Here is a 24,526-nt window from a genome sequence, read left to right on the forward strand (position 1 = left end):
GTTAAGGGAGGAATACCTGTATTGCTGGAAGGAGAATTTAAGAATGTAAGAAAACTAAGGGCTATGAACCAACTGTAATGAACAGTGTATTTTGAAAAGCAACAATAAGCAATTTGGCAGGCATGTTAACATTAAAGAAATAAAAATAATGTCTCGAGAAAAGATAATGCAATTAAAATGAAGCTGAAGCTCTCAGAAAGCACTTTACTTCCTTAGGAAAGAATAAAGGTGAGATTATTTAAGGAACAAGCCTGTGACTCTTCCCATGCTGCCATGTTTTCAAGGAAGCAGATTTGCTTTTGTGCTTGGAGTTTTTTCTTATCAAATTACCTTTTCAGTGCAATTTTAACAGTGTGAGAATGACCTTGGGGGAATAAGGGGAAGAGAGAGGCCAGGGAAACAATAAGATGAAAGGGAGGAGCCCCCAGTGACTTAATAGTCAGAAGATAAAACTTAGGGTGGACCTGCCGTAATTGAATGGGTGGTTAAAAGTGGTGACAGGAGATCTGTCCATTTAGCTTTGAAAGATTCCGTAAATGTAGCCTTACAATAATGTAGAACTAACTCATTTATGTCAAGTTTCCAACCTATGGGCTTTTCAAGTGACTCTGAGGCATTGTTTACCTTAAAAGTCCTTTATTAGCCTAATACACTGGCAAATGCTTGCTCAAAGGAAGCTGGAATCTGAAATCTCCGCCCCTTGCACCATATATTAAAACACAATTCTCCACCTTTCTAATTTTGTCATTAATCATATTCTCCAATTAATTTAAAGAATCAGTTTCCCTTCCGTTATAAGATGCCAAAGCCTTATCTTCTTTTGGGAGAAAAATGGCCTTGAAAAGTGCAATCCTACTCATTCCCCCTCCTAACCTTAAACTAAAACAATACACGTCTTAAAGCAATACACAAGTTTAACGGCTACTTCTTCATCTCTTGTCAAGCAATAACATTCGATGTTAGCAGCGTTGACAATCTAGTTATGTTTCCTGTCTGGTTTACCTGGGAAGGCTGAAAGCAATTTAATTAGCACAAGACTTATTATTTCTGTTCCTGGGGCATTTTAGTGGGATGTCAGCTTGACTTTAACATATTAGGGAGAAGACCAGCTGAAATCCTTCATTTTGACCATCTAGATCAGTTAAATCTGCATTCTCTTGGAAAACATTTTCTCTGGATGGATGGCTTCTATTAATGAAACATCCCTAACTACTGACATGGATTATTTCCCCCTTCAAACAAGTGGGCAAGCTAAATTTGTCAGTGCACAATGAGCAGTTTTAATTTTATCAAATTTAAGGTAAGAAAATAGGCCAAAAATAAGTCAGGCACTTTCTCTCTCTTCCTTACAAACAGTTGTTGTTGTTGTTAGTTGCGAAGTCGTGTCTGACCCATCATGACCTCATGGACAACGTTCCTCCAGGCCTTCCTGTCCTCTGCCATATTCTGGAGTCCATTTAGGCTCACACCTACTGCTTCAGTGACTCCATCCAGTCACCTCATTCTCTGTTGTCCCCTTCTTCTCTTGCCCTCAACCTTTCCCAGCATTAGGCTCTTCTCCAGTGAGTCCTTCCTTCTCATTAGGTGGACAAAGTATTTGAGTTTCAACTTCAGGATCTGGCCTTCTAAAGAGCAGTCAGGGTTGATCTCCTCTAGGACTGACCGGTTTGATCGCCTTGCAGTCCAAGGGACTCGCAGGAGTCTTCTCCAGCACCATAGTTCAAAGGCCTCAATTCTTTGGCGCTCAGCCTTTCTTATGGTCCAGCTTTCACAGCCACACATTGCAACTAGGAAGACCATAGCCTTGAGTATATGCACTTTTGTTGGCAGGGTGATCTCTCTGCTTTTTAGTGTGCTGTCTAGATTTGCCATGGCTTTCCTCCCCAGGAGCAAGCGTCTTTTAATTTCTTGGCTGCAGTCCCCATCTTGGAGCCCAGGAAAATAAACTCTGTCACTACCTCCATTTCTTCCCCATCTATTTGCCAGGAATTGAGAGGGCCGGATGCCATGATCTTGGTTTTATTAATGTTAAGTTTTAACTTACAAACATACCCCAGTCTTAATGTACACATTTATATATGGGTTAAATGAGACATGCTATTAAATACATACGGACAAGTTCACATTATTAATTTGAGACAGAGGATAAATATTTACCTGACCAAAATTAAATACGGCACAGAAAAATTGCAGTTCCACATAGAGCCTCCCAGGCTCTTGGTTAAATAACCACCACAAGCAGCTTGATAGGTTCTGTAAAGGAAAAACCAAATGAACACGTGCTACCATGAGCATCTTGTTGCTACGACTTTCACTGGCATTTCTCTTGGATTATAAAACAGATTTTTTTTTCCTCACCAGAACTCTTCAAGTTTAGTGAATTGCCCCTGTAGACTACTATTACTAAAACCAAAAGTTTACTGCAGGTTTGAATAACCTTTCTGGAGAGGGGTAACAAGACCATGACAATACATAGTTCTTATACATTTTCTTTCTGCAAAAAAGAAAGCAGATTAGCACACCGCTGTAGTTGAGCAGTTGCTGTCAGTAAAATGACACACACTTTGAGAATTACCCACCCTTTGTCTAGGGAGATCGCTTGGAATGGCTTTGCCAACGTAACTGTAGTGACAGGTGGAAGTACAATGATTACAGGTGCAACTGGCTACTGAATCACTGATTCTTAAGCCATAGGAAGCTTCCTTATATCTTTAGACAATTGGCCTAGTATCTAATTCAACATTGCCTAGATCAGGGGTAGGCAACCTCGGCTCTTTTATGACTCATGGACTTCAACTCCCAGCTATGCTGACTCAGGAATTCTGGGAGTTGAAGTCCATGAGTCATAAAAGAGCCGAGGTTGCCTACCCCTGGCCTAGATGAAGGGTGAAGAACCTTTCGCTTTTCAGATGCTATCAAAATGTAATGCCCGGCATCCTTTACCACTGGCATGTTAGCTGAGACCATCAGAAATGGAGTTCAGCATTTGGAGATCTACTGATGACTCATCTCTTGTCCACAAAAAACAAAACAAAACAAAACAAAACACACCACTTTTGAAACAGGCTCTTCACACCTCTATCTAGATCTGCCATATATATAAATCTGCAATTTTCTGTGGGTCCGGGTATATTAAATTACCTCCATTGCCTTGTTTAGCATCAGGTTGTTCTGTCAAAGTAGATCGCAATAGGCTCTTAGAAAAGATGGCAGCTCTAACAAATGTCCCATTCCTAGATCAAGGGACTTTACCCATGGTCGCTCATGCCCTGATCACCTCCTGATTGGGCTACTGCAATATGCTCTATATGGGGCTGCCCTGGAAGAGAATCCAGAAACTTCAGCTGGTACAAAATGCAGCAATATGAGCAGTTATGTCTGTTTCTGGTAACTCCTCTGCTGCGTGAGCTGCATTGGTTACCAGTTTGTTTCTGGCTCCAATTCAAGGTGCTGGTGTTAATCTTTAAAGCCCTACCTGGCATGGGACTGATTATTTAAGGAACCACCTCTTCTGGATTTCATCTGCCTCTCCCTCCAGACCCAATGGAGTGCATGTGCTATGAGTTCCATTATCTGGAGAGTTATATTTGGCAGGCTCTAGGCCAGGGGTAGGCAACCTTGGCTCTTTTATGACTCGTGGACTTCAACTCCCAGAACTCCTGAGCCAGCTGGCTCAGGAATTCTGGGAGTTGAAGTCCACGAGTCATAAAAGAGCCAAGGTTGCCTACCCCTGCTCTAGGCTACGGCACCTGCATTGTGAAATCTTCTCCCCCAAGAGATAAGGCCAGCCTCATCACTCCTGATCTTTGGAAGGTCCCTCAACACCTGGTTCTGCTGGCAGGCTTGGCGACTCCAGGGGATGAGTGAACTTGTGAGGTAATTCCATTATTATTAACATTTTAATTTATTTTTATTTATTTAATAAATAAATCTATTATTTTCTTCTCCAGTTTTAGTTCTGTTTTATAGTTTAATGAATTATTATTATTATTATTATTATTATTATTATTATTATTATTATTATTATTATTATTATTAAACACTTTTTGGTAATGATTGTTTTATACATTTACCATTTCATTGGATTGTTGTACCAGAGTCATTTTCTATGACATGGGTGACCATATAAAATTGATGAATAAATAAATGAAATATAATGATTTAACTTTTTTAGAAGTAACGTTACGCTAGTAGCTGATATGAAAAACACACTTTGGGATGGAGAGTAAGATAAAACAACCACATAACAAGAATCACACGTTTGCGCCTCCCACCAATGAAACTCTTACAGCAAAAAGGCCCACAATGAGAAGCAGGCAGAGCAGCACATGTCTGGCCAGCTGTTGGTCTCCAGTTTGCAGAAGCTGTTCTTCCTGAGCTAGGATACACCTCTGAGAACTGCACGGACTCAAACACTGGTTTGCTGAAAAACATTTAAGTGTTAACGCGTAAGGCATAAACACAACAGTGAATCCCATTGTTCTCTTAATGGAAAGTCATAAGCGAAACAAGAAAATGAGAACATGATCAATTGCTCTAAATAAACAGATACAGGCCTTGTTCATATAAACCAGACATGTCAAACACAAAGCCCGGGGGCCAGATCCGGCCCGCAAAGTGGTTTCATGCGGCCCGCGAAGCCATCCTGGAAACAGTGAAGGAACGGCCCCCACTGCCTTGGCCCTGGCCCAGAGACCCTCCTCCTGCCAGAGACCCCCAGATCTGTCCCACTCCTGCCCAGGCCCCCATAGGCACCCTTGATGCGAACCATGTAGAGCTGGCCACACCCACCCAGTAGGCCATACACACTCTAGCCATGCCCACCCAGTAGGCCACACCCACCCGGGCCATACCCACCCGGCCCCCTAAGGGCAACCGGCCCTCAATGAAATTGAGTTTGACACCCCTGATATAAGCCAAAATGCTTGGTTTAGAATGGGCGTGCTTTATCTGTAAACCATAACTTGTGATAGGGATAGGCAACCTGCTGTCCATTTGCAGTCTCCCAATATTCTAGATCAACCCCAGACTTTGCCACTGAAATGCAATTGCTCCCTTTGAGTTGCTCACTTCACAAAGAGGAAATTGAATGTTGATGCAGACAAAGGGTTGGTTCTGTTTGTGGTTAGAAAAAAAATACTTTTTTTTTGAAAGACTGGAAACCTCATACCGCATGGGCATTTTGTCAAAAGAAGAAAAGATCAAATTGATGATTTGGGGATTAAAAAGGAATGAAGATTAAGATGGCATTTATTTAATAAAAAAGATGAGAGGCACAATTGTCTGTTTTTCTTTTTTCGTTTCCTTTTTTTCTCTTTATCTTACTTTCTAACATTTGTTGTTGTTTTGTATACTTTTAGTATATTGAAGAGAGACAGAGAGATGGTTCGGTTGGCTTGCTACCCAATCCACACCTCGGTAAAGTCACCCCTGGCATCAAATAGCAAAGAAACACAGTAGTGACTATCCAGCCATTAATCTACACTTAAGCATTTTATAACAGAATGGAGACCATTTCTGCACACAAACAGCCTGCTTAGATTATTAGCAACATCATTTTCAACTTAGCAAGGTCAGTATTAACAAACCAGCATTTTTTGTGTCTACCAAATTGCAGTGGTATAAAATACAGTAGCAATCAATTTTAAGTTAATGATATTTATCACTAGATGGCAGCAAAAAGCTAATCAAGCTAATAAAAGCTCTTCTCCTCCAATTTTCAGAAGCCCCAAGGCTAGCTACTACAGGGCAGAATGGCTTCCTAATTTTATCTTCTTTACCAAACCAGTTGTCAGTTCCACCTATCTCTAGTCAATTATTCAGAACTTGCTTCCCTAAGTGTCAAAACAGGTGATGGGATTCTCCTCTTTTTCCCCTAACTGTATTGCCCATCTATAGAACCAATAAAGATTTAGAGAGCTGCAACTTAGAAAGATTTCTAACTCTAAGTAAGTCCAAGGGTCTAGTTAAAGCTTCTTAAGCTTGAATATTTCTATGAAAAAGAAGAAACAAGGCACAGTTCAGGGAAGACAAACATTTTCCTGGATGATACCTCATGGTGCTAGTTACCCACTAATTTAAATCTAAGCCTGTATAAATAAAAGTTACATTAAGCTCTTGCTCTATGGTTACAGCATAATATCCATTTTTAAAAGAATCTATTAATATTACTAATCAGCAAATCTATCATTATTTCACTTTTTTCCTGTTTCATGCCAAAAGTTTAATAAAGGTAAAGTCTGTATGTAATTGAATTACTACTACCCAGCCACCACACTGCTTTTCAAATATGTGAATGTAATATTAGAAAATCAATAAAATTTGTAAAAAAAAAAAAAGGAGGGCACCGAATTTTCTAGGCTACCCTATCTATGTTTCCTGGTAAAATACATGGGAAAATCTCACTGGAGGAAAATTCGACTTAGGGTTAGTGTTAGGTCACCATGACCTAGGACAGCAAAATGGACATCACCAACAAACTCAGAGTGCTTGGGTATGGTTAGGAAGGCAGTGAATTTTCTAGGCTGCCCTATCTATGTTTCCTGGTAAAATACATGGGAAAATCCCATTGGAGGAAAATTCAACTTAGGGTTAGGGTTAGGTCATCATGAACTCAGAGCAAAATGGACATCGCCAACAAACTCAAGAGTGCTTGGGTATGGTTAGGAGGGCACTGATGTTTCTAGCTGCCCTATCTATGTTTCTTGGTAAAATACATGGGAAAATCCCATTGGAGGAAAATTCCACTTAGGGTTAGGTCACCATGAACCTGGAGAGCAAAATGGACATCGCCAACAAACTCAAGAGTGCTTGGGTATGGTTAGGAGGGCACTGATGTTTCTAGCTGCCCTATCTATGTTTCTTGGTAAAATACATGGGAAAATCCCATTGGAGGAAAATTCCACTTAGGGTTAGGTCACCATGAACCTGGAGAGCAAAATGGACATCGCCAACAAACTCAAGAGTGCTTGGGTATGGTTAGGAGGGCACTGATGTTTCTAGCTGCCCTATCTATGTTTCTTGGTAAAATACATGGGAAAATCCCATTGGAGGAAAATTCCACTTAGGGTTAGGTCACCATGAACCTGGAGAACAAAATGGACATCGCCAACAAACTCGGAGTGCTTGGGTATGGTTAGGAGGGCAGTGAATTTTCTAGCCTGCCCTATCTATATTTCCTACTAAAATTCATGGGAAAATCCCATTGGAGGATAATTCCACTCCCTTTTGATCATATAACTGCATTTTGGGCACTTGGAAACATTTACGGCCATTTGCAGTGTCCTGCACTCATATGACCGTGATTTTCCACCTTTTTGCTGAAAACTGGCATTTACTTCAAGGTTTTGGCTAAAGTGCCCCATAGCTTTTGCTTAGTGACTGCCAGAAAAAAAAAGACCATAAATTTGGTTCTGTCATGTGGGCGATGTGGTTTTCAACCGTCATGACTTACGACTATAATGGGCATGCTCCATTATGATAAGTTGAGGGCTACCTGTATATTAATCATACTGATTCATCAATAAAGCAGGGTCAGTTATACAAAGGATAAAAAAGGGAAGGAAGGCCATTTGCAACAAAGTAGGCAAACTGCATGAAGAACTCTCTTGGTGAAATCTGTTTGGTTACGTTAAGATACTGGGTTGCATAATTTCTAAAATTTTGAATTTTATTCCAAACAAGATACTTTACCTGTCTCAACAGAGAAAGAACAGTTCTTACTGACTCCAGTAGTAGATGCAGATTCTCCTTCAGAGCAGCATAATTCTCCGTTTTGTTTCTGACATGTGTAGAACTCTACAAGGTTCTCTACAAGGAAAAAAAAATTCTTAGGCTTTTAAAAAAAGAAAATAACTGCAGTTGAATGTGCAATTGACTTGGGCAATAGTTAGGAAATATGCATATGTTTTTTTAAATAAATTAAAAAAAATCCGTAAGTAAAACATACATCATTCTTTTTGTCATCTCGGGCTAGCCCTTCTCCATACTGAGGATTGCTAGAAATTGTACTGAACTCCTACACAGCAAGAGTGTGAAACCAATTATGCAGCAGATGTGGTTAAAACATAATAATTTAATATCTTGGGCAGCTCCTGTTGCAATTCCTTCAAGCAGCTGTGCATTTTCCTGAGGTTGCATAGATGGCTATCACGGCTTGGTGCATGATCCAAGTAAAATCTGATTTAAACAGTTGCAAACAGATGCTACAAGTCCTTTGAAGCCCTTTCCTCTTTGGGGTCAGGCCTTCCATAGCCCAAATCTGGAGGGCCATCTTAACCCTAAGTCTGCCCTATGTCTCTCCGATCAGCATAATGTACTCAATCTCAATTTTGAGATGTCCATTCCTAGTTGCATCTCTATTCCTCACTTTAATATGAGGGACTCTACCTCATTTCACAGATAGCAAGACAAGGTGCTTGTGCCCCCATTACAAATCAGCAAATTAGAGACCTTAGTCTTTCCTCTTTAGACAAATGGTAAGAACCACAAGCAAGTCAGGTTTCCCTGCTTCTAAAACTAAGTTGCAGTTGTTCATTATACCTCTTTCCAAGGGAGAATCTGTTTCAGAATGAGAGACAGTGGGGGAAGGTTTATAATGTTGATTCGCTTCCCTTTCGGGTTCTTCTACTTGATGTTGAGATTGCTGGTTTAGAACCTCATAATTCATCCCTGCTCTCCCAGATCGGTTCATACACATGAGTGACACACCCGAGAACAATATGCTGATTGTTACGATTACTGCAGTAGTAATCACCTGGCCAAAAGAGAAATCGAAAGGAGGAAGGTAGGCAGAAGTTAAATGATTATCATTACGATTCATTGCACAGTCAACCAGATGTTTAAACTGGATTTGGAATTTTTATCCACCTATCAAGTCCTCCCCACAGACCTGGGAAAGGCAGATGTTGACGTTTAACAGTGGTAAAAGTATCATTGCAGGATATAAGCAGTTCCGAGTAAAGCTGCCTTTTGCAACTGACTGATGGTGGAATTTGTCAATGCCGATGGTGTTCAAGTGGTGCTCCAGTTGTTTTGGGATTATACCCAAAGTACCCATGACTATTGTTACTACCGTTGCTTTCTTTTGCTGCCGTCTAAGAGAAGCCAGACTCTTAAGAGTTCTTCAAATTTTGGGGAGTAGGTATATACTCAATTAATTTAATGCTCCCCCCCTTTCCAAAGCTACTTCTCTTTATCAAATAATGAGCTTCTGAAAGCTCATTAAGCACTGATCAACAAGTGGTAATAAAAGACTTTCCCTACCTGATGTTTACCATAAAAAAATGCTGAGTCAATTTCACCAGTGTGTTTTCCAGCTATCAGAAGAATTCCAACAATAACTACTGGGATGCTGCAAAATGTAAAATACAGTATAAATCACAGATAGAATTAGTTTGTGACATCCTATAAATTTTCTTAGAGATGAAGAACTTGCAAACTTACCCCCAGCCAGCTATAGTAATAATTCCAACAGGAATCTTTAGGGTTTCCCTTCTTTTCAAAAGGAGAAGAGAAAGGGCTAAAAGGCCTATTGAAAACAAGGAGAACATCTCAGGCTTATTCTTTTCAGGAAACGATATTTCCCCCACAAAAAGAGGATAGCTCTCCCTCCCCGTCTCTGTCCTGTACTCAAGAGGCAGCCACACAACAAGCCTGCTGTACTTATAAGCAATAAAATTAGCTTGTGAGACATAAGAACAGGTCTATCATGCAAATCAAAAGCAATATTTCATTATGGGAATGTCCCAATCGGTATGCCTGTATGTCACGACAAGAGTCAGTCAGCATGAATGGAAGAACAAATTGGGAGAATTCTATTTTAAATGGAAAATATTTTTTAGGATTAATGTGATATATAATGTTACCATTTCTGTAATCATATCTGTGTAGCTCTTGCAAGTTTTCTAATCAAATAAACATTTATTCAGAATTGCAAAATATAGGGTATGGGTAAATAAGTGACAACCGTTTTCAGACTTTGGGGAAATACTGACCACAACTTTGCTTATTAGAGCTGACATGAGGTTTGGGGTTGCAGGTTTGAGTTCTAAGTAACATGCAAGATAAAACTGCTTTTTAAATGCATATCCTATCTCCAGCCAGCTGGTTGTGAACATTACAAAAGACAGGCTGTACTGAAGGAAATGGGCCCATGGGAAATTTGTAACTCTCTGGTCATGTTCATTCTCCAGTCCTTTTATCAACTGGAAGTCACTCCCAAGGTGATTCCTTCTATTATGATGGTTAAATGCTTCATTTCCTCTCCATGACACCTGCCTTCCCTTGATCTTCAGTAAAGTCCCATTCCCTCAATGCAAAAGGGGACATCCCTGAGCAACTAGGATTGTGGGTTATACTTATCCAAGCATAATCCTTCAAGCAAATCTTTATATTACATCCAATGGACTTCTAATCATGTAGTGACAACCTCCTTGATTTTTTTCCTCCCTCCTGCACTTCTATAAAGGAATAGACAGGAACAGACTCAGATAAAAGAAACCCGAGTCCGGGACAGAACTACAGTCTAAGACAGCCTCTCAGACAAGACTTTCACTAGTTTTTAAAAAAATAAAGAGACGGAGCCAAAGGGCGTTTATACTTCCAAGATTCTGTTTATGTAACTCAATAATAAAAGTAGTATTAGCCTGCATGGACTTTTGGTTTCCTAGTGTGGTCTATCATGAAGGGTTTAAAAAAAATATCTCACAGCACAATAATCTATTTCCAGACTTTCATGGGAGATTTTAAGAATGGACATGAAGGTTGAAGCTGACTCAGTAGTGACTGTTTAATTGGTAAAGAGACTAACTGGATGGAAACTGGTATTAAAGCTTATGCTTCAGGTACATAGTATAATCTCCAAGCATTGTCCCTTTAGCATTACATCACGGGGGTCAAATTCGATGGCGTCACGTGACGTATCGTGACGTATCGTGACGTTTTTCGCCTTTGTAGAGCCAGGGTGGGCGTGGCCTGCACATGACGCATTCGTCCTGCGGGCTGCCAGTTAGATACTCCTGCATTACACCATCAAAGAAAACACATACTGTATGTTTTTATAGGCCAGAAATGACTTTCTACTTACCTGTCCACAGAAAAGCACTATACAGGGAACAGTACAGGACAATGAAGACAAGAATCTGCACAAAGATGCTTTTCTTCTCAATAGTGAAATTCCACATTACCATTCCAACACAGGCTACACACTAAAAAAAATCAAAGCAGTTGTGTTTAGTGTATATTTTATGACTGAGATGTAACCGAAGAAATCCTAATTAAAATCTCTCCTACAGTAAAATGACTAACTCTACATGATTTTAGAAGAGGCACGAAGATAAGGCAGAGCATGACAAACCTTTCAAACAGCATGGCATCATCTACTGCAGGCAGACCTTTGTCAAATCTAATCATTGTCAATCATTTGAAAGCCCTCTGGTCTTCAGGAAAAAAAAATATTGATATTGTTCAAAATTGAAGTGAGAATAAAGCCCACTTTATTTAAGCGAAATAAAGCTAACAAAGATTTCATTCTTTCTTTCTTTTTTTTAGAAAAAAATATATAGTGATTCCACAGATACTTTCTCACAATGCTGCATCTGTTTTGGAGTCTAGTTTTCCATATCAGCATTGTATTGTATAACTTGCTTCTATTTTTTTTAAAAAAAAACAATAGTCCATACTGTTAAAAACAAAACATCTTTCTCAATTAGCACTAAAATACCAAAAAATAAAATGCTTACATTTTTAGACATGGAAATGTTGCATTTTCAGTCAAGGATAACTGGCAGTAATATGAAAAAAGCAAAGTACACTGGACACAATCTAACTGGAATGGCTCTTTTGAGCTGCATCTGCTTAGGTTTTTCCTCATCTGATTCTCCAACTGCAGTCTGTAACCTATGCTTTGTAAGGAACACTCTGACTGCAGGGGGTGGGGTGGGGAATTTTCATTGATCTAGGTTTAGGTTTAGGTTTATTCGATTTCTATACCGCCCTTCTCCCAAGGGACTCAGGGCGGTTAACAGGGCATATATAAATAAATAACAGTACAAAAATTAAAAAGAGATTAAACCAATGCCCAATTAAAATACAATAACAATAAAATAATAAAAAAAACCGTTAAAAAGACCCTCCCCATCAGGCCAGACCAGCTAGTTCAAAGAAGTAGGTCTTCAGCCCGCGGCGGAAGGAGCAGAGGTCCGGTGCCATCCGGAGCTCAACCGGCAGTTGGTTCCATAGTGCCGGAGCACCCACAGAGAAGGCCCTCCCCCTGGGGGCCACCAGTCGACATTCCCTGACCGGAGGCACCCTGAGGAGGCCCTCTCTGTGGGCACGCACAGGGCGGAGGGGAGTTGACGCCGGCAGCAGGTGGTCCTCGAGGTATCTAGACCAGACACGTCAAACTCGCGATGTAACATGACGTCGTGCGACGTATTACAACTTTTCCCCCATTGCTGTCAATTGGGTGGGCATGGCTTCAGTATGATGCATCCGGCCCGCGGGCCGGCAGTTTGACATGCCTGATCTAGACTCTGAACTTACCTTACAGGAGAGTCAATATCAGGTATTATACTTACATATAGCTTTATTCACAATGTTTCTATAGTAGCTTTTGTTTAAAAAAACACCAAAGTGGTGTCACACATTCTTCCATCGTTCACCCAATATAAAACACATATAATTCATTGGCAATAACAAAGTCAAAACCTGCTTGAGGGAGTGCTTGCATTATATACCTTCTGTTAAAAAAAAATAGCGTCTGCAAACTACAAAACGACCATTCCTGGGGAAAAATGTTTAGAGATATAATTCTCCATTTCACTGACCTGAGCAATGAGTAAGTTAGTTGTAAGCATATGGGGAAGCTGTTTGTATTTTTTACTCAAAAGAATAACCCCGAGGGACCAGATCTGAAACACAGAGTGAACACAATGTAAGGCTTTCACTTCTCTGAAATAATTATAAAACATTCCACCCAGATTTTTATTTCAATGACATTCAAATAGTTTGTACAATTACTGCTAAGGGACTTTCCTTGCCATGTGATATTTCCATAACAAGCTCTGGTAGCCTTAAAACAGCTGAAAATCAGTCTCCTCTTTGTCTTGGCATTCTCATTTTTTCTAAGCTAGCTAATTGCCAAACTCTTAAAAATGAAGAATCTGTCCTACCTCCAGAGTTTCACAGACATAGCCCTTTATCTCTGTGAGAACACTTCCACTAGCCTGATACAAGAGGTCAAGGCTTTAAAATTCACTCCTAGGCAATAATCTTCACCCCCCCCAACTGAAAACCTTAAAAGGAAAAAAGAGGACGGGGAGCAGAGTACAATAAACATTGACTTCTCTTTCTTCCCTTAGCCAAATAAGCTTCTTACTTAATAATCTGGACATGTTTGTTTTTGTGAAATAGCAAACAGCTTCTTCTTTAGCAAGACAAGGGTCTGTTTAACTGGCAAAGGATCTGAGTGGAACTGACCTTATTCTATTTAAAACACAAGTTTCCCCCCCCCCAAAAAAAAAGAAAAGGAAGCCTGGAATCTTGCAGACTCATCTGTTGAGCTGTTGGTCACATTATACAGAAGACCAGAACGTATGTGGGTGCACAAGATGGGCTTCTTGCAAAAAGCTGCTGAACAGAAAAGAGGGGGAAAAACACCCCTCCTCCAATTTCTCTTCCTTTTTAAGCTTCTGCTTTTGTTGGCTTCTAGGCAAGATGCCTTGTCACATTCAATAATGAGTTTTGTTTCCCTTCTCAATAAAGACCAGGACGATTCATAACGTAACAGAAATGCAGCGTGAATGGTATGACAAACCAAACAAACCAAAATCTAATAATTTATCATCACGATTAGTTTTCTTGGCATTCTTTAAAGTCTTGCATTTTACTTAATTCGTTGACTTATGTTTCATTTCACAAGGAGTTCAAGACAATATATACTGCATTCCCTGCTGTCCCCCCACTCCCAACAATAATCCTGTGAAGTAGTAGTTCAGCCTGCATGAGAGAGAATGATTGGTTCAAAGTCAACCAATGAGCTTCTGAGGTCAAAGGTTGACAGAATCCGAATCGCCCCTCTCCTTTTCTGACACATTGATCCTCATATCTGTAAAGAAATTTATTTCTGCCCCTTTGGAAAGAAGAGGGAGAGGGGAAAATGTTTGCCAAGTAGAAAGCGTTAGAAAGAGATTCAGAACAGGTGCAGCTTCATTTTATTGCTCTGGAAAAAAGGACCAGGAAGGTTTTGGACAGGCTCGCAAGATTCTGTGAATGTATCCTGTATAAGCGATAAGATTCGTTTCCTGCCAGGACTGTTCTTTGACCTGGCTAACTTGAAGGGCTGACAACATAATTGGGATAGCTAATTTCTATTATTCTGTTTCTCTTCAGGCAACAGACTAAAGTAGGAACCAGTGGCACAATTCTGTACTGTACGTATTTACAGATAATTTAATCCAAACTGCATCTCTCACGCACAGTGAATGAATCAATTTGCTTCATTATGCCCAGGATATGTCCAAAGTATCCCCAGTTTAAGGACAACTGTTGTAGAACCTATTTTAAATGGGACTATTAACACCAATTCTTTCTTTCTTTTCCTCTCCATCTTTTGAACACAAAACAGCACAGTTCTGATTAACGTGATACTCACCAAAGAGACCAGACTAACAATGCTGATATCAAAGCTGACGTTCTGAATTGCTGCTGCCAGTCGGTCTGGATCCATAGAGGGAATGGTCAATAGCCACGCGGAAACATACATGATGGGGGCAGACACAAAAGTACTGATCACCATTCCAGAAGTTATCTGCAATCACAAATCAAAAGTAACTGCACATTTCCATATTTTTTTTTACAATGCCCAACAATTTATTCTCTGTACCAGCTTCCTCTCTGGGAGTTACTACAGAGGTAAGCATGTTAGCCTGAAAAATAAAACCAATATTGCATAGGTTGACTATAAAGGCATTTTTATTCCCCCATTTATTTTACTGGGATGGTATCTTTACAGGTAGTTCTTGACTTACAAACACAACTGGGAACAGAATTTCCATTGCCAGGTTAGGCAGTTAAGTGAGTTTACCCAACTTTATTACATTTTTACCATTGTTGTTAAGTGACTCCCTATGGTTATTAAGTGAATCGCAGTCATTAAGCGAATCCAACTTCCCTCATTGACTTCGCTTGTCACAAGCCAGCTGCAAGTGCAAGGACCAGTAAGTAAGTAAGTAAGTAAGTAAGTCCCTTTTTTCAGTAGTGTTACAACTTTGGTCACTAAACAAATGATTGTAAGTTGAGGATTACCTATACTGTATATGTACTTCCTTTTGCATGTATACCACTTCCCCTTACTCTAGTATTAAACAGAGAAAGTATAGATGCCCCTGTAATCTTGAGGAATGATTACCATTACTTAATTCTTTTCCTGGCCTAAAAGGTTACTGAAATATTTAAGCAAAGATTGTGCCATCTGAAACAGAGATTTCTGGAGGCTTCTGCCATTTAAAAATTATCCTGGCATATTTTTCACTTGGCTGTCAAGATTAAGAATTACGGCTTTTAATAGCTATGGATTATTTCAGGGAACCACAGAAATTCTGCAGCTAAGAAAAGCAACAATGACATTAGTATTAACACTGTCACCGAACAATTTATGGCCAAAAAACATATATTTTTTGAGGTTCATAACAAAGTGCTAATAACCTGATGATCACAAATGAAAACATTCCACTTTGGGAGATTAATCAGAGGATTCTTTTTTAAAAAAAATATGCTTGCTTTCAAATCTTTTGAGGTCAAAATCTGAAGGTTGTCCATAATGTCTTACATTACATCTGCTTAAACAGGTGTTATCGCAGTGTAATAACAGCCAGAAAACACAGGGATGGGCATGCATAAAGCAATAGCAGCCTATTCCAATGGCAATTTTCTTCTTCACAAATAAACTTAGAAGTTGTAATTGAATAATAAGGAATGCTATATCATGAGTCCTCCTTCTTTTTTTCTCTCCAAAGGGAAACCCAATAAATCCAATAGACAAAGGCTGTGGTTATTTTTTACATTATTCCCATTTAAGTACCTTTTGTCTCCAGAGTTAAATGTTTTAATATGAATCAACTCATGAGTCTGAGTCAGGTTTCACTCAAGCAAAATTAACTGCAATGGAAGTTAAATGGAAAAATGCAAATTTAGATTGAAAGGTATCAACTTTAATGCTACTTAATCTCAGGCTATACAATTTTTCCCCCTGAGACTTCCGAAAATAATCAGTTCTTTTACCCATCCAGAAAATTAATTCCAAAAATTTATTTATTTATTTATTTAAATTCCATTTATATCCCGCCCTTCTCCGAAGACTCAGGGTGGCTTACAAGCTTAGCAGTAGCCTTCATTCTACGTATATGCCTGCTTATTAGGGCTTTCATACACCCCCCAAGCGGCATTATTACAAAGTCAGCTTAATTGCCCCCAACAATCTGGGTCCTCAAAACAGATGCATGCAACTTCTGAAATATTCATCAGCATATTTAATTATTTTCTAAATAATTAAGATTGCTATAATTTTTCCTCAACGTGAAGAAGCCAGTAAAACTTGCACAAAGAAATGATAGGTAGTCGACTTATCACTGCAACTGGACTGACCAGATTTCTGATTGTAAGTCATTCTGGCTGTCAGTCACCCACACAACCAGACCCAATTTTATAACTTGTTTTGGGTGGTGGCTGCGGTCATTAAGCCAGCGCTACGGTCATGTGAATCTATTCATCCAAATGGGTGTTTTTTTGCTGGAAACTGGCAAATAAGTCATGAACTGCAGTCACATAACCATGGCATGCTGCAACCCGTCATAAAAGTGAGCCAGTTGCCAAGCACCTCAAATGTAGACATGTCACTACAGGGCATGATAGTGGTGTGGTGTGACCTTTTACAACAGTCAGAAGTTCTTTATGACTTGTAAAGCACCTGTTCTGGCCTCGTTTTAATTTCAATCAGTTGTTAAGCTACCAGTCATATGTCAAGGACTACCTCTAATTATGTGGAAAAAAATATTTAAGAGACATACAACTTCTACTTCCATGTTAAACTGTGTTGCAAATATAGCCACACCAGGAGCTGTTGGAAAGACTCCATAGAGAAATGCATAGTTGGATAAACTGGTATGGTTGACCAAACTTTGGCTCTTGTCTAACAATTCCACCATTTCACGGCATAGAAGGGGCATCAACAGCCTAGAATAAAGACAGAAAAACAAAAACAAAAACAAGTTATTCCACTGAAAAATTTAGGGCCCTAAATTAAAAATTATTTTTTCAGTGAATCTTCTCTACGTAGGTCAACATATGGACTTAATTCTAAATGTCACAGGCAGTCCTTGACTTACAACCATTCATTTAGTGACTGTTCGAAGTTACAACAGCACTGAAAAAATTGACTTATGACTGTTTTCCACACTTACGATTGTTACAAAATTCTCATGGTCATGGCAACTGGCATGTATCTATGACAGGGCTTTTCAACCTTTTCACCCATTGTACCACTTTTTGGATATGGCAACATCCGAGTACCACCAGTCGCCTAGCAAGGTGTCAAAAACTTGATGACCAAAAAAAAAAAGAAAAAAAAAGAAAAAAGTGATGAAGTACAGGTAGTCCTCGACTTACAACAGTTCGCTTAGTGGCTGTTCGAAGTTACAATGGCACTGAAAACAGTGCCCCCCAAGCCACAGCCAAGCAAGATACCTGCCTGCCCACCCGGCGGCGATCTTCCTCCTGTCCGAGGTTTTCATTGTTGTGAGCATTTCTGTTGAGGATTGGCAGCGAGGGTGGGGTGGGTGTTTGGTTTTTATTCCCCCCCATCTTCTGGGTGGTTGCAGCAGGTTTTGGTCACTTCATATGACTCTGGGACACTGTGACCGTCATAAATATGAATCAGTTGCCAAGCATCTGAATGTAAATCACAAGACCCTGGGGATGCTGCAATATTCCAGCTGATCGGCACTTCTTCTGGGCTCAGAAGCACCAGGATCAGTGCCGAGCTCTAGCTGAGCCCTGACAGCCCCAAAGAAGCGCTGATCCTGGCGCTTTTGCTGAGCCCTGACAACTCTGCAGCTCCAGCCATCTCTTGCTCAGGCTTGTGCGGTGCTGCCACCGGTTCAGCTCATTCCCCTCCCCCGCTACCACTTTTCTAGGATGGTCGCATACCACCTGCCAGGTGCCAATGTACCACAGGTGGTACCTGTACCACTGGTTGAAAAGCCCTGATCTATGACAACTGCATTCTGGGGTAATGTGATCCCTTTTTGCGATATTCTGACAAGCAAAGTCAACCGGGAAGTCAGATTTATTTAACAACCATGTTACTAACATAACTACAGTGATTAACAACTGTAGCAAGAAATATTGTAAAATGGGGCAAAACTCACTTAACTGACTTGCTTAGCCACAGAAATTTTGGGCTCAATTGTGGTCATAAGTCAAGAGTTACCTGTATTTTAAGGAACACTGGTTTTGTAGCATTCATATTTGCAATCCAAGCACAAAGTATTGGAAGATTCTTACCATCTAATAATTTTAAATTTCTATCATGCAATCATAATAAAAAGGACAAATAATTTTTCATAATCTGAGATAAAATGGTTCAGTCCAATTGTTGGAAACTATTTTTTTAGTTCATGACAAAATGTTTAATATTTAATCCCAAAGCACAAAGAAACGTAAGGAAAGAAACTTACAGTTTAGCTGTGATGAGAAGAATTAGTGCAACAAATGTACTCCTTGTCAGTTTTTTTATTTGGCCAACCATGGTAAGACCCAGGTAAAAAAGGGCCGAGCCAGAAAATGAATTGGCAAGACTATCAAGGAAGTTTTCCAAATATACAGGAATCTTTTGTTTAAGGATGTAATTGGAGACAATTCCTATGAAGACCATAAACACAATTGGATTCTGCAGCACGTGAAGAAGCCCAAGTCCTACGATTTTCATTCTGCTGTGAGAGAGATTCTGATTGTCTTTTGATTTCTGGATTTCACAGAAGATAAACCCCAAGGGGTTTAGCATCATAAGCGATATTGGTGCAACCAGGTAAATGTACTGGATATACTCAGGATATGTATTTTGATACAAAGCTTCAACTAGAGAAAAAAGAAAAAGATTGTGGAAAGCAGTTAATTACACTGGATATGCCTTTATTCTCACATTTTTAACTACCGTGCATAGAATAGATGGAATTATTATTGCAACACTTAAGTTATTTCATCCATAGCAGCTTCCTCACTTAGAGTAATACTCCAGAGCTTCATATACATAGCTTATCCAAACAAAGTACACTCGCTTATCAATTTTCTTTTTTTAATCATCAAATTTCAGTCATTACTCTTAATGATTTGCACTACTACCAGACATTTCTTTTGGGACAAATGGATAAGCAATTAGAAAAAAGTCATGGAACTTAGTTTTTATATATGACAACTGCAGCAAGACTATTAGAAGTTCAAAAGTAGAAATATTTGATGCTACATACAATGAAGGAATAGTTGGGAAAGATGATGACATTGGTGGAGATGGTTAAATTAACCTGTTTGATGAGAGAGAAAAAACATCTACATTTATGGCTGATTAGAAACCCCTAGTAGACATTTTGCATGAAATGGAAAAAAAATGCAGCTATGATTTATGCATTTGATGATTAGGGAAAAAACTGGACAGAAGAGACAGGGTTTTTTTTGTAATCATAGAGTAAAAAAAGGTTGTAATTGTACAAGTATTTGAAATCGGAATTTATTTCTATTCTTTCTTTTCCACTTTTGCTTTTCTTTTTTTCTTTTTTCTTGCTTTTTCTCTACATTAGTTTGTGTTCATTTTTATGGTTCTTTGTGAACCCTTTAATAAAATTTATTTAAAAACTCAAGTTCCTTGTGCTAGCTAAGTCTGATGAAAATTACAAGTAGCTCATGACTTACAGCCAGTTACTTAGCGAGAGTTTGAAGTTAGGATAAACCTACCAAGGGGCTACTTATGACCCAGATTCAAAGTTCTGACAGTTGGTCCTCGCATCAGTCATGTGACTGAACTTCAGGTGTTTGGCAACCAGGCTGCATTTATGGCTGTTCTTACTGTCTAGCATTCACTTCCAGTTTTTGGCAAAACTACATGCATAGTGAACCACTGGTTCACTTAGTGACTGCAGATTTGCTTACTGACTGTAGCAGCCACTTAATAACCACATCACTTAATGACCGCCAAAAAGGTCATAAAATCATATTATGTGATCAGTGAGTTTTATAACTGTCACGACTGTAAATCGAGGATTACCTGTATAGCCCAGTGCACTTGGCAGGCAAAACTATTGCCATGACAATTCAAGAAAAAATATTGCTCTGCCAATAATTGAAAAATCCTATTTGCTGAGGAAAGACATGGTCCTACCTAAGTGTTGACAATAGAATTTTAAAATCAAATTTGGACTTGTTTTGAGAACAGTTATATAACTCCATCTACTTAGAAACTTTGTAGGCCAGCTTGAAATGTGATACAACATTTTGAGTATTATCTAATTAAAATAATCACCGTTTCCAAAACAACACATGCATTGAGAAGCTGGATGTGCTTAAACATCTAGATAAGAGTCTTGCCTGGGCAGGATTTACACATGGGATATTGCTAAAGTGTCTGACATTTTTTAAATGCAAAATATTTCATATTTGAAGTTGTTTTGTGGAGATTGAAATTGATTATTCTATATTTAGTTGAAGTGTCCCAATGATACACTATTCTGAAAGAATTTCAATCTTAAAATAATTATTTCAAACTCAAAACAGCATTTTTTGAATCTGAAGCAAGCAATTTGAGTGTGAAATGGGTTTTTTGAGCTCAGTACACTTTTGGCATATCAGAAAAATTCCAGAATATTTCTAATAAGGTCAGAGTACAGCCTAAAACACAAAATGGAGTATTTTGCACACTGTTACAACATTATCCCCTGCAGAAGAGATGGAATTCCAGCTTTTATCAGTTGGGCATTTTGTTCCACAATCTCTTTCGGAAGATAGGACATTTTGAACAATGGAGAGAAGCAACAGGATATACTTACATCATCATTATCTTGTCTTTGTTTATAGATAATTGAAGGTAGCAAATATACCCAGTACTCCTGCCTTCCTCCTATTTTCACCACAATAATGCTGTGATGTACATTGGGCTGAGATAAATGGACTGGCTTAGTCACCCAGCTACTTTTGTGACTAAGTGAAGCCTAGAAATCACAGACTCCAAACTGGCCCTGAATTACATATTTTATTGGCAAGATTGACTACAATTGAATAATCGTATTTGCTAAGGAAAGATATGGTCCTACCTAAGTGTTTTAAAAGCCTTTGACAGTATTGAATGACCTTTGAATTTTAAAATCAAATTTGGACTTGTTCTGAGAACAGTTATATAACTCCATCTATTGACAACCTTTGTAGGCAAGCTTGAAATGTGATATGACATTAAATAATCTTGTTTTATAACCCTGATCTTTCTCTTAATGAAATGGCCTTTGTATCATCTTACAGCCAGTGATAAACAGAGACTGATTAAATCTTGCATATCCGTTGACAGAGCAGCTGACACAGAATCACTGTCATCAAAACACACTTCCCAGCCAGGAAAATAATGAGGTAGATAAGTTCCTGGCTTTTAAATTTGTAACATTGTCTTTCATCTTTTAAGTCTAACAAGCAAATATTTAATTAAATATCAATTTGGCCATCTTCCCTAATGTCCTGACCATTGAATGCTTTCAACTCAAATGTCTGTTAGTCCTCTTGGCCATGCTGATAGAGATGATAGGATCTGTATCTCAAATCTCTCAAGAATGTCTCTCTGACCTTGATGCTGGCTCCTGTATGCCTTCAAACACCTCCTCTGAAGACTATTAGGTAAAGGTAAAGTAAAGGTTCCCCCGCACATGCGTGCTAGTCGTTTCCGACTCTAGGGGCCGGTGCTCATCTCCGTTTCAAAGCCGAAGAGCCAGCGCTTGTCTGAGGACGTCTCCGTGGTCATGTGGCCGGCACGACTAGATGCCAAAGGTGCACGGAACGCTGTTACCTTCCCACTGTAGTGTTCCCTCTTTTTCTACTTGCATTTTTACGTGCTTTCGAACTGCTAGGTTGGCAGAAGCTGGGACGAGTAACAGGCGCTCACTCTGTTATGCGGCACTCGGGATTCAACCCGCCAAACTGCCGACCTTCTGATTGACAAGATCAGCGTCCTAACCCACTGAGCCACCGCATCCCTTGAAGACTATTACATAGCCATAATAAAGGTTTAAGTGTTGGGAGGAAAATTGAGTGGGAGCAACATTATTATCCTCTCACTAGTTCTTCATATCTATAAAGTCATAAATTATTTGTATTTCTTTTCAAAACATATGTTGCATTTGATTGCAGTTAGATACTAGATTGCTATAGATTAGTCTATTTTTTTAAAAAAAAGAACATTTAACTATATATGTATAAATTAAAATAAATTTTAGCAGATTTCCCAAACTTCCTCACAATAATCCTTCCTAAACAAATACAATTATAGCACAATAAGAGAGGGCATGGCTTGTATGCGTTCATTTAAAAATTGCATAGTGCATGGCTTCATCCAACGATCTTAACTCGTCAGGTTTTATTTGAGAGAATTTTCTAAAATATTGTGTAGGACTATAATAATCAAAAGTAGCATGTTACAACTGTTCCTGAAAACAAACTGATAAATAGCAAAGCTTTTTGGCTATCACTATGTTATACCACTGATTTGCTGACAATTTACAATCAGAAAGAAAAGATATCACTTAATCTGTGTACAGAAAAAATGCATAGAACAAAAATTACAGGAGCTTTACATGTCATTTTTGTATAGTATCTAGCCTGCAAAACTAACACATCCAACTGACTCCAACAGGTCTACTTTAAGTAGGGCTACTACATTCAGTCTATGAAAATCCAGACCAAGACTTAGTAGCAAGTTACTAGTTTTCTATATTTCCTTATTACACCCCCACCCCCCACCCCAGTGACTACCAAGATTTTTGCTGCATAGATAAATAGTAGTTCTATTTTAAGTTGAACCAGGGCTTTTTTTTCTCATAGAACACTCAGAATGGCGTTCCGGCACCTTTTTTGATAGATTTTTCCAACTTTTGCACAAGCTGTGCTACTCCCTCTATTGGCTTTCGAAAGCCAATAGGGTCTTTCTTTGTTCTCCTTCCGGAGAGGGAACTGTCGGCTGCGGGCAGGCGAGGCTGCCCGAGTCACACCTTAGCAGCAGGTGTGAAGGAAGAGGACCTGGGGGAAGGGGGAGGCCCATTAAAGGTCCTGTGAATTACGACACTGGCCGTGCCTGACACTGGCCGTTCCTGTCTGTCGTCGGATCCCTGCGTTTAGGCGGGTTGCAGGCTGGTGCTGGCTGTTAGTTTGCACCAGGGCAAAATTACATCGGCCCAATCTAATTTTAGAACCATGCAGGATTAGCAAGGTAAACTTTTCTTCAGTTAAAGTCCTCTCTTGTTCATTTCATGGAGACATCTGGGTAGCCTTTATTTTTGCAACAGTATATAACTGGTTTGCATTGTCTCCTTTATGGTGCCCTTACGTCCCCACTCCCAACTCCCCAATCTAACCTACATCTCTGAGATTTCCTGACAGTCAGCCATCCAAGCACTAACTAGATTTGACCCTACTTAGCTCCAAGCTCTGGAGGTGGTCCTCAATGGCCCCTGAGAGTGAAAGTTAGCTTTCTAAAAGATAGTTTGCTTTACTCCCTCAGCCAGGAGAGGTGTCTCATGGCTACTATTTTAGTGGTTATCTCGATTCTTGCAGATTTTGTACGTCTTATCTGAAGTGGTAATCTTAAGCATTTTTTTCATAAATTACTTAAGGATATGCAACTATATTTTCTCATATTTATCTAATGTTACTTTTGCATCTACTTTTTTCAATCCATTTTCTTTCTGTCATTAATTCCCCAAGAATAAGAAATGTAAATTGTAAGCTCCTCATAGCACAGTTCTATATCATTGTTAAAATACACTGGGCAATTATGGACATGTTCATTCGTATTCATAAATAGATTGAATTGTAACACTGTCCCTCTCACCTAAGCCTGTTCTCTTGTGTGTACGATTTGAACATAGCCAGGCCATTTTTTATCAGCAGTTGTAAAGAAATAGAAACAAAATGTTTAACTTATGTATTAATAACAATTTCTTTGCAATTCATTATCTTGTCAGTAACATGACTCCATCAATTAAGCACATATATGTTGAAGGCAACATATACACTTGTATTAGACATCTATTATCTACCACTGCTACTCCTTCCAAAAGGAACTCCATATATATCATACTATATATGCAAAAGTTGTCTCCTCCTCTATTAAAGTGCAACACATCATTTTCCAAGTAGACAAAAAAATATTCCATCTTTACTATACTCACCTGCAGTATATATAAATATGGGGGAGCTATCCCACAATTTTTCACCCCTATTAATT

At 39.1% G+C, this 24,526-nt stretch overlaps 1 protein-coding gene across 2 annotated transcripts in view; it reads right to left on the minus strand.

Annotated features, from left to right (window-relative positions):
- GPR155 (G protein-coupled receptor 155) overlaps window positions 1-24,526 on the minus strand; it is a 35,069-nt gene that overhangs the window by 8,281 nt on the left and 2,262 nt on the right. For both annotated transcript variants that reach the window (XM_083348527.1, XM_083348528.1), the window contains exons 2-12: window positions 18,735-19,134; window positions 17,067-17,232; window positions 14,654-14,809; window positions 12,828-12,911; window positions 11,087-11,207; window positions 9,445-9,529; window positions 9,265-9,352; window positions 8,542-8,755; window positions 7,693-7,809; window positions 4,290-4,423; window positions 2,158-2,253 (exon numbers count right to left, since the gene is read on the minus strand). In XM_083348527.1, coding sequence (XP_083204653.1) covers window positions 2,158-2,253; window positions 4,290-4,423; window positions 7,693-7,809; window positions 8,542-8,755; window positions 9,265-9,352; window positions 9,445-9,529; window positions 11,087-11,207; window positions 12,828-12,911; window positions 14,654-14,809; window positions 17,067-17,232; window positions 18,735-19,134 — 1,661 coding nt within the window. The remainder of the gene's footprint in view (window positions 1-2,157; window positions 2,254-4,289; window positions 4,424-7,692; window positions 7,810-8,541; window positions 8,756-9,264; window positions 9,353-9,444; window positions 9,530-11,086; window positions 11,208-12,827; window positions 12,912-14,653; window positions 14,810-17,066; window positions 17,233-18,734; window positions 19,135-24,526) is intronic.

Source organism: Vipera ursinii (assembly GCF_947247035.1).
Source record: "Vipera ursinii genome assembly, chromosome: 1".
NCBI lineage: Eukaryota > Metazoa > Chordata > Lepidosauria > Squamata > Viperidae > Vipera > Vipera ursinii.